We start from the raw sequence: 10559 nt of genomic DNA, 5'->3' as shown, positions 1-10559 counted from the left end.
CTGCCATGGCAACCGTTCCACTGAGGGTCACTTCCGGCTGACTCGGAAGCTATTCTGGGCATTTGCTCGCTTTTCCCCCTTCGTCCGCTCTCATTGGCTCTCCTGGTAAGTGATTTATTCCTGCCCACCTGCGAATGATCAGCTTGGCCAGTTGTCTAACCCACCCGGGGACCGACTTCGGGGGTTGGAGAGGGACTCTTGGAGCCTGGGTCGGGCGCTGCAGCTTTCCTCTAGCCCGGAGCTGGGATTCCCCGGCCTGCGCCAGCTGCGTACGCGTCGGGTACAGCACACCTGCCCGGGTCTTCTCCATCCCCAGCTGCGAGACTGAGACTCCTCCAATCCGGAGGGTGCCTCACACCTGCTGCGGCCGTGCCCTATCTCCCCGCAGCTGTGGGGCTGAGCACCCCCGTGCCGAGAGGCTGAGACCAGGGCAGGTGCAGGGCGTTCCCACTCACCCCCGAAAGTCCCCCTCCTTAGGTTTTCCTCTGCAACTGTGTTGAAGGTAGAGAAAGATTATGTGGGGTTTATGGTGCAGGTTCTCCCCAGTCTCCGCTCCACTCCCTAGCCCAGTATCCCATTTTGGTAAAGCCCTTCAGAAGGGGGCTGCAGCAGTAGGGCTGTGCTGAATCTTTAGAGCAACCCCAGTGAGGAATGGTGTTGTTTCCTGCTCCTCAAAAGTACCCCCAATGGTCCCAGTCTTCTCATTTCCCCCTAATACTCCGAAAGACTAATACTTTGAAAGGCTGGGGAGTGGGAAGCTAGGCTACACCAGTGAAGTTTAATGGGGTTTGAGGAGACCCCCCCCCAGCACTGTCTCCCCGAACTGGGCTGCTATCCCTAAGGCCTAGTCAGGGAACACCCTACCTCCACAGGCAAATAGGTTGGAGAGCATGAATTTTGAATTTCCACATGACAGCTGCCCTGGTCAACCCTCTGACAGACCGAGATCTAGCCGTACTTCAATGGATCCCAGGGGTATCTTGAAGGCATTTCCCAAGCGGAAGAAAATTCATGCCGATGCATCATCAAAAGTACTTGCAAAGATTCCCAGGAGGGAAGAGGGAGAAGAAGCAGAAGGTGAGTTAACCGACCCTCAGAACCCTCATTCCCTTGAACCCTCAGCCTTCATGTGCTTCAGCCCTACGTTGTTCATGTCCAGAATCAGATATTGGAGCTGACTTTGCCTGTCCAGGGCTTGCAGGTCTGTTTGTACCTGCTTTGTACTAAGCTTGGTCCTGGGTCTTGGACAGGCCATTTGCTGTGTTATCTTCTTTTCTACCCAAAGACCTCTATAAATCAGAAAGGACTCCCTGGACTCTCAGGGAATGACCAGTAGAATTTTTGCCTTGGGGGACAAGCAGAAATCCCCTCCATTACCCAGGTTTGATGTTAGTTGTTTTGCAGGCAAATTGACAAATAAATGGCAGAGGCTTTGGGGACAGGATTGTCAGGTCTGGCAGACTGTAAGGGCAAGAAACATGTAATGGCAAGAAATATGTGCTTTGTTGAAAGAATAAATGGTAAGGGATTCAAAGTAAGGAGGGAAGCGGAGTGTGGCGGCTCATGCATGTAATCCCAGCACTTTGGGAGGCTGAGGCAGGCAGATCACCCGAGCTCAGGAGTGTGAGACCAGCCTGGGCAACATGGCAAAATCCCGTCTCTGCTAAAAATACAAAAAATTAGCCAGGTATGGTGGCACACACCTGTAATCCCAGCTACTTGGGAGGCCAAGGCACGAGAATTGCTTGAACCTGGAAGATGGAGGTTGCAGTGAGCTGAGATCATGCTACTGCATGCACTCCTGCCTGGGCGACAGAGTGAGCCTATCTCAAAAAAAACAAAAACAAACAAAGTAAGACGGGAGGAGGCATTAATTCAACAGATATTTGCAGGTTACTTACAATGTGCCAGACACTTCTAGGTTGCACCAGGAAACAGGATGTATCCTTGTCCCGGGTGGGCGAGGTGGCTCATGCCTGTAATCCCAATACTTTGGAAGATCAAGGTGGGCAGATCATGAGGTCAAGAGATCGAGACCACCCTGGCCAACATGGTGAAACCCCGTCTCTACTAAAAATACAAAAATTAGCTAGGCATGGTGGTGCATGCCTGTAATCCCAGCTACTCGGGAGGCTGAGGCAGGAGAATCACTTGAACCCAGGAGGCGGAGGTTGCACTGAGCTGAGATCACACCATTGCATTCCAGGCTGGGCAACAGAGTGAGACTCCATCTCAAAAAAAAAAAATTTTTTTTTTTGTCTCTTACATTCAAGTGCTGGCCTGTGAGAAAATTTGCTATATGTAGAAGGGAAACTGGATGGAAGGGAAATGCTTATTTTCAGGGTAGGAGACTGTAAACACTTCATTCAGATCATGTTAGATGTTATGTTGTAGCCAGGGGGTGGCAGATAAAAATAAAAATGTTACGACAGTAGTCATCTGGATATTCCTTCCACAGAGTGGCTGAGCTCCCTTCGGGCCCATGTTGTACGCACTGGCATTGGACGAGCACGGGCAGAACTCTTTGAGAAGCAGATTGTCCAGCATGGTGGCCAGCTATGCCCTGCCCAGGCCCCAGGTGTCACTCACATTGTGGTGGATGATGGCATGGACTATGAGCGGGCCCTCCGCCTTCTTAGATTACCCCAGCTGCCCCAGGGTGCTCAACTGGTGAAGTCAGCCTGGCTGAGCTTGTGCCTTCAGGAGAGGAGGCTGGTGGATGTAGCTGGATTCAGCATCTTCATCCCTAGTAGGTGGGCTGATCCCAGTCTTTTTTTCAAATGTTTCTAGTAGCATCTTGAGCTCTCTTCTTAAATTGTTAAAAATAACTACCATTAATTAAAAAATTAGCCAGGCATGGTAGTGTGTGCCTGTAGTCCCAGCTACAAGAGGCTAGGGTGGGAGGACTGATTGAGCCCAGGAGGTTGGAGCTGCACTGAGCCTTGATTGCACCACCCCACTCCACCCTGGGTGACAGAGCAAGACCCTGTCTCAAAAGAAATCCCAAACACCTCAAGAAACTCATTGTTTTAATTGGGCACACTGGGAAACCAAGTCTTTCAGAGTACAGAAGGACTGGGGACAGATATAGGGTGAGACCTTCGGTGTCTTAACTACCTATCACCATCCCCATAGGTACTTGGACCAGCCACAGCCCAGCAAGACAGAGCAGGATTCTTCTATTCCTTCTGGCGCCCATGAGGCCCTGCTTCAGACAGCACTTTCTCCTCCTCCTTCTCCCACCAGACCTGTGTCTCCTCCCCAAAAGGCAAAAGAGGCTCCAAACACCCAAGCCCAGGTCAGGAGCCTCCCATCCCTTAGAGCTAGCGGATCACAGAAATGGGGAAGGCCTCGTGGCTGTTCAGAAAGTCGCAGGCCCCTGAGAGAGGAGCGCTATTGTGAAGCCACTTAGCTCTTCCTAACACTCGTCACTGCCGCATTCATCTAGGCGGCATCTACCACACACCACTGGGGATCCTAGGGCTAGGCACTGGGGGGAGCTTAAGGGAATGTGGCCCCACACTCAAGGAGATCCGAGTCTGATGCAGAAGGCCCGCCCCATTCTTAGGCCTGACTAGAAGACCCTCCCCCTGACAAAGAAGATAACCCCATGACCCCCACCTTCAAGGATCCCTTCTCCTGGAGAGTAAGAATTCATTGTTTCCTTTCCTTCTCTACCCCAAGCCCATCTCTGATGATGAAACCAGTGATGGGGAAGAAACCCAGGTTAGCGCAGCTGATCTGGAAGCCCTCATCAGTGGCCACTACCCCACCTCCATTGAGGGAGACTGTGAGCCTCGCCTAGCCCCTGAGGTCCTGGATAAGTGGGTGTGTGCACAGCCCTCAAGCCAGAAGGTGACCAACCACAACCTCCATATCACAGAGAAGCTGGAAGTTCTGGCCAAAGCCTACAGTGTCCAGGGGGACAAGTGGAGGGCCCTGGGCTATGCCAAGGCCATAAATGCCCTCAAGAGCTTCCACAAGCCTGTCACCTCGTACCAGGTACCCAGGGGCTAGGGTGGGAAGAGGGGTCTTTTCTTTACTAGCCAGGAGTTAGTGAAGGCGCTGCCAGTCACCAGTGGGGTTCTGGTACAATGGTGAAGATTCTATGGTGTCTAGGACTTGCACATCCTTGTTTTTCTAAAAGGAAAATTGATGAAAGCAGGTTGGCAAAATCTTGATAGTTGTTGAGGCTGGGAGATGGGTACTTGGGGGTTTGTTATACTGATCCTTCTACTTTTGAATTTTTTTTTTTTTTGAGACGGAGTTTCGCTGTTGTTACCCAGACGGGAGTGCAATAACACGATCTCGGCTCACCGCAACCTCCGCCTTCTGGGTTCAAGCAATTCTCCTGCCTCAGCCTCCCGAGTAGCTGGGACTACAGGTGTGCGCTACCATGCCCAGCTAATTTTTGTATTTTTAGTAGAGACGGGGTTTCACCTTGTTGACCAGGATGGTCGCGATCTCTTGACCTCCCAAAGTGCTGGGATTATAGGCGTGAGCCACAGCGCCTGGCCTTGAATTTTTTAACATAATAAAAAGTTTTTTTAAATTAGCTGGGCATGGTGGCATGTGCCTGTAATCCCAGCTACTCAGCAGGCTGAGGCAGGAGAATTGCCTGAACCCAGGAGGCGGAGGTTGCGGTGAGCTGAGACCGCGCCATTGCACTCCAGCCTGGGTAACAAGAGCAAAACTCCGTCTCAAAAAAAAAAAAAGTTTTTTATTTTTCATTTTGTTTATTTATTTATTTAGTAGAGATGGGGTTTCGCCATGTTACCCAGGCTGGTCTCAAACTCCTGGGCTCCAGCGATCCACCTTCCTTAGCCCTGCAAAGTGCTGGGATTATAGGCATGAACCACTGTGCCCAGCCTAAAAGGTTTTTAAAAAGAAGTTTAGACTCATACGCCTAACAGACCAGGGTTCGAATTCTGGTTCCTGTCACTCACTCACTGTGTGACTCCAGGCAAGTTACTTAAACTCTCATAGCATCAGTTTTCTCATTAGTAAAAAGGGGCTACTATTCAATGAAATGAAACCTGTACCACAGGACCTGATGTACAGCAATTACGCCCTCAGTAAATGTTTGCTCTTGCTGTGGGAACGATGATGATGATGATGATGGTGGTGGTGGTGGTGGTGGTGGTGGTAACTAATGTCATCATTATTTTCTACTTCTTACTGCTGATCTCCAAAAAACAAATTATCCAGCCCTCATTCTATCCAAAATTCTTATCTTTATCTACAACCCAAGCTTTACACAGCCACACAGTTGCCAAGCAGCCAGGCTGGGTTTTCCACCAGCATCTGCTAGAGGAGTCAGCTTCCTTTCCACTGGTTCTACCTCCTCCATCTCCTCACTCTTCTTTCTTGCCTCTGCCTCCTCCTCCTCTAGGAGGCCTGCAGTATCCCTGGAATTGGGAAGCGGATGGCTGAGAAAATCGTAGAGATCCTGGAGAGTGGGCATCTGCGAAAGCTGGACCATATCAGTGACAGCGTACCTGTCTTGGAGCTCTTCTCCAACATCTGGGGAGCTGGAAGCAAGACTGCCCAGATGTGGTACCAACAGGTCACATACTAGCCCAGCCCCTACTTCAGTTTTGTTGTGTCTCAGAGTTCTCTACCCTTTTCTCTGATGGGAATGCACCCACAGTATAGGGAGACCATTTTTTCGAGGGAACCAGGACTCATATAGACCCCTTAGCTCCCAGAGCAGCCTTGTTGCTTGGTATCCTTAAGAAGGAGTAGGCAGAGACAAGAAGAATGTTTCTCTGTCTTGCCAGACCAGCAAGGGCCTTCCTAAGGAGGCCAGGCCTTGACACTGCATGTCTAGTGCAGTGGTTCCCAATCCTGGCTCTACTCACAATCACCTTGGTAACGATGAAGATGCCCAGGCCCATCCTCAGACTGATGGAATCGTGAACCAGTATTTTAGGATAGTGGCAAGGCTGGATTATGGCATGTTTTCCATACCCCCTGCCTTTCCCATGTCCTGCTGAGTACAGACTAACCACCCCTAGGACAGTCCTGCCCCTAGCCTTCCCTAGAGTTTGGGGCAATAGGAGCCTCGTGTGTGCTCACTCATACCTCTTCATTGGTCTTGGAGCCTCACATCTTCCCATCTGGCTGCTTTTTTCCAGGGCTTCCGAAGTCTGGAAGAAATCCGCAGCCAGGCCTCCCTGACAACCCAGCAGGCCATTGGCCTGAAGCATTACGATGACTTCCTGGAACGCATGCCCAGAGAGGAGGCTACAGAGATTGAGCAGACAGTAAGCAGGTGTCCCAGAGCAGTGAGGACAGCCAGGTCCTGCTGTAAGGTCTTGGGTCAAAGCCAAGAACCCCTGACTCCTCAGCTGGGGAGCACAGCAGGCAGAGGAAACTGTGGGTCACCGGAGGTTGAGGAGAGAGCAAGTTGAAACTGAAGCTCCAGGCCCAGAGGCGGGGGTGGGTGGCTTTGGGAGGAAAGAGCTGTAACATCAGCCCTCTGGATTCTAGTTCTCAGTAGTCAGACCTATTAGGATTGGATTCGATTATTGTCTGGTTGGTGTTAGGATTGGGTTAATGTTAGGGTTAGATTACAGGCGGATTATATCTGTATTACTTGAGGTTAGGGTAGATCAGGACAGAGGTTTTTAATGTTTTTTAAATTTTATTTTATTTTTATTTCACCAACTTCTTGAGAACCTGATGAAAACTGTGGGCTGTTTTCTCCCCAAAATGCACAAATGTGCAAAGGTTTCTGTTTTTTCTGGATGTATGGACCACCCAAAACCAGGTGGATCTGGGGCAGAATTGGTGTAGGAGCACAGTGCCAGTAGGATTCGGTGTGGGGCTGGAAGAAAGCTCCATCAAGATCGAGTTAAGACCAGGCGCCGTGGCTCGCACCTTTAATCCCAGCACTTTGGGAGAGGCCAGGGTGGGTGGATCATGAGCTCAGGAGTTCAAGACCAGCCTGGCCAATATGGTGAGACCCTGTCTCTATAAAACATACAAAAATTTCCAGCCTGGCCAACATGGCAAAACCTTGTCTCTACTGAAAATACAAAAAAGTTAGCCGGGTGCTGTGGCTCATGCCTATAATCCCAGTTACTTGGGAGGCTGAGGTGGGAGATTTGCTTGAACCTGGGAGGCAGAGGTTGCAGTGTGCCAAGATCGTGCCACTCTACTCTAACTTGGGCAATAGAGTTCTCAGAGTTCCATACCCTGTTCTCTGACTCTGTCTAAAAAAAACAAAACAAAACAAAAAAAACCCCACAAAAACAAACAAACAAACATTGAGTTAAAGTTAGGCTTTAGTTAGGCGTAGGATTTTCTTAATGCTGGTTGCTTTTAAGTTTGGTACTTGTCCAAGACATAGTTTGGTTTAGAGTTGTGTTAGTGATTAGGTTCATCTGAAACCTAGATGAGAGACAGACTAGACTGCATTTGGGGCTCAGTGTGTCATTTGTTCAGTGGGCATTAGGATTAGGAGCTGCTTGTGAGAGGCAAGGTTGCTCACTTTTGTCGGGGATTCTGATAGAGTGGGATCCCATGGGGACTGGCCCAGTCTGCTTGAAATCAGCCTCCAGCTCCATTCCAGGCCACAGGGCTGTGAGGCTGGTGTGAGATGGATGGACAGGCCTCTTTGTCTGCCCATCACCAGGCCTTGGTGCTAGTGATGACACCGTCACTCAGCCATGGTGTCACTCAGCCATGGTGTCCGGGCATGGAGAATGCTGCAGTTAGTCCCCAGCCTGTTGGAACAAAAGAGGCTTCCCACCTGGCCTCCCGTGCCCCCATGTAAGGGCTCCAGCCATAGGAGTTTTGATGGGATTACTCACGTGGACCTCCTCCTTCCATTCTCTTGGGAGGCTCAAGAAGGGAGTAAGGAGATTAGCAGAGCCCTCCTGTCAGGAGACTTGAGGTATCGGCCCCAGAATTCTCAGTGTCCTGGGGTGGAGGCGGGAGGCCATCTGCATATGAAAGAACTTCACTGTCTCAGGGGTGGAGGCTAACAGGTTTATTTTTCCTCTGAGAGGGGCAATTCTTCAGCTGACAGTTGCTGTCTCAGCTCCCTCCCCACCAAGAAAGGATGTGGTGTGGGTTCAGAACTGTCCCCTCTTTGCTTTCTTTCCTCTGCTTTCCCATAGGTGCAGCTGGATTTCTGTGCTTCGCTTTCTCCCAGGCCTGGGCCTGGGCCCTGCTGCCAGCCAGCTGCTCAGACACCGAGCCCCAGCTCACACATTCCACCTCTAACTCCAAATCAGTAGATATCTGGGGCTGCCTAGACCTGGCTGAGGGCTTTCAGCACCTGGCCCCTTGTCCTAAGTGGAGTTTCACAGACATGGGCATGTGGGCTGGGGTAGAGAGAGCCTGTGTTTCCCTACCCTTAAAGAGCTCCACAGGGCAAGCTCAGTGCCCACTCTCAGAAGCAGAGCTGGCACCTTCACCCATCTCTCCTCAGGCTTGCCTCCTGCACAGTGAGCTGCTTCGCTTCTGTCCTAGCGAAGGGAAAGAACAGCAGCTTCTCAGGGTCGATTACCCAGGGCTGGCAGCAGGCATCTGAAAATGGGCGTAAGCTGAGGGTGTGGGCCCGAGTCAGGGAAGGCCCTTGTGCTGCTGTAGGAGAGGAGCTCCCCACAGCCGCTCACCTGTCATTGCTCTCTTTCATAGGTCCAGAAAGCAGCCCAGGCCTTTAACCCCAGGCTGCTCTGTGTGGCATGTGGCTCATACCGACGCGGAAAGGCAACCTGTGGTGATGTGGATGTGCTCATCACTCACCCAGATGGCCGGTCCCACAAGGGTATCTTCAGCCGCCTCCTTGACAGCCTTCGACAGCAAGGTATTAGCTCCATCTCTGGGTGAGCAGGTTGATGGAGGGCAGCACAGGGCTGGGGGCCCCCCCGCCCGAGAGGGAGAACCTCAGAGTTCCAGTCCCGAGGCAGGAAGCAGGGGAGCAGCTCCCTGCCAGCATCCCGCCTCTCTCTCGGGGCTGGGATCCTCTCAAGGGAGGGATGAAGCAGCCCTGCCACACCTGTGTGGAGGTGCTCAGTGAATGCTGCAGGCCGAGGATCTCATCTGATCTCCCTGCCACACCTGTGTGGAGGTGCTCAGTGAATGCTGAAGGCCGAGGATCTCATCTGATCTCCCTGCCACACCTGTGTGGAGGTGCTCAGTGAATGCTGAAGGCCAAGGATCTCATCTGATTTCCCTGCCACACCTGTGTGGAGGTGCTCAGTGACTCCTCAAGGCCGAGGATCTCATCTGGTCTTTCTGTGACACTATGGGTGAGATGGGAATTACTATCCATGTTTTATAGAAAAGGAGAAGAGCCCAGAGAGGGTAGTGATCCCAGCTAATGCCTGGGCAAGCCCCAGCTTAGAGATCAGGAGAGACCTGGGAGGCTGGGATAGCCCAGGCCTGGCTCCCTGCCTCCCAATGTCCCATCTGTTGGGCCAGGGTTCCTCACAGATGACTTGGTGAGCCAAGAGGAGAATGGTCAGCAACAGAAGTACTTGGGGGTGTGCCAGCTCCCCGGGCCAGGGCGGCGGCACCGGCGCCTGGACATCATCGTGGTGCCCTACAGTGAGTTTGCCTGTGCCCTGCTCTACTTCACCGGCTCTGCACACTTCAACCGCTCCATGCGGGCCCTGGCCAAGACCAAGGGCATGAGTCTGTCAGAACATGCCCTCACCACTGCTGTGGTCCGGAACCCCCAAGGCTGCAAGGTGGGGCCTGGCCAAGTGCTGCCTACTCCCACTGAGAAGGATGTCTTCAGGCTCTTAGGCCTCCCCTACCGAGAACCTGCTGAGCGGGACTGGTGACCCCTCGCTGGGGGTGCTGAGGAGAGCCAGGTTGGACTGGCTGCCCCTCCTGGCCACCAGTACTCCCTCCAGCCTCAGCTGGCTGAACCTCACTGCTCCAAACACCAGCTTCCTCAGGGAGCTGGGCCCAGGGCTCAGGGCCTGAAGGCGAGAGCCAGCCTGGCTCCCAGGGTCTGCCTTGCCCTCTCCCAGGCAGGAGCTGGCTGCCATCCCTTCTACCTCTCCACTGCCCTCGAAGAATTTTGCAAGTGGCCCCTTGTCCCATTTTAAGCAGGAGCCGGTGGCTAGTTTGAAGCCCCAGGTGTCCCCCTTCCCTGCTATGGAAAGGCCGAGCTGCTGGGTGGGGCCAGAAGCTGCAGGGGAGGGAAGCGGCCGGGCTGTCGGCACTATCCAGGACCCTCTACAGTAGGTCAGCTGTTCCACATGTGTTCCCTCTACTCACCCTGCTTTCTGGGCAGCGCAGCTGGTGGTACTGGAAAGGGGGTGCCCCAGGCTCGGTGGGGACAGTGTCGGAAGGCCCAGGGGCCCAGTAAAGTGCATTTAACATTGAACCTGCCTGATGTCTATGAGCTGCTGCAGCCTTTGCCTGCCTTCTTCCACTCAGGCAGGGACAGGATGGGAACTGAAAGGAAGAGCCCAGAAAGACTGTGTTAACTGCCCTCCAGACAGGTCTGGCCTGAGTCAGCTCCTAAACTCACAGCAAAGACAGCAGTGCTGTGACCAGGGAGAATCGTGGAGTCAGGCACCAGGAGCGCCTAT

General features: G+C 52.5%; 1 protein-coding gene across 8 annotated transcripts; it reads left to right on the top strand.

Annotated features, from left to right (window-relative positions):
* Window positions 1-58: 58 nt before the first annotated feature.
* POLL (DNA polymerase lambda) lies at window positions 59-10351 on the top strand. Of its 8 annotated transcripts, none has more exons than XM_035268854.3 (9): window positions 59-105; window positions 941-1077; window positions 2459-2753; window positions 3136-3298; window positions 3685-4002; window positions 5393-5566; window positions 6138-6266; window positions 8650-8818; window positions 9436-10351. In XM_035268854.3, exons 2-9 carry the CDS (start codon window positions 963-965, stop codon window positions 9798-9800), a joined length of 1728 nt encoding a protein of 575 aa, XP_035124745.1. In that variant the 5' UTR covers window positions 59-105; window positions 941-962; the 3' UTR covers window positions 9801-10351. The 8 variants fall into 8 exon arrangements, with proteins under 8 accessions (XP_035124745.1, XP_009008434.2, XP_035124740.1 ...); XM_009010186.5 differs by having other exon boundaries at window positions 917-1077; XM_035268849.3 differs by having other exon boundaries at window positions 873-1077.
* The last annotated feature ends 208 nt before the right edge of the window (window positions 10352-10559 follow it).

This window comes from Callithrix jacchus, chromosome 12 (assembly GCF_049354715.1).
Source record: "Callithrix jacchus isolate 240 chromosome 12, calJac240_pri, whole genome shotgun sequence".
Classification (NCBI taxonomy): Eukaryota; Metazoa; Chordata; class Mammalia; order Primates; family Cebidae; genus Callithrix; species Callithrix jacchus.
This window is presented reverse-complemented; position numbering and strand designations above follow the sequence as displayed.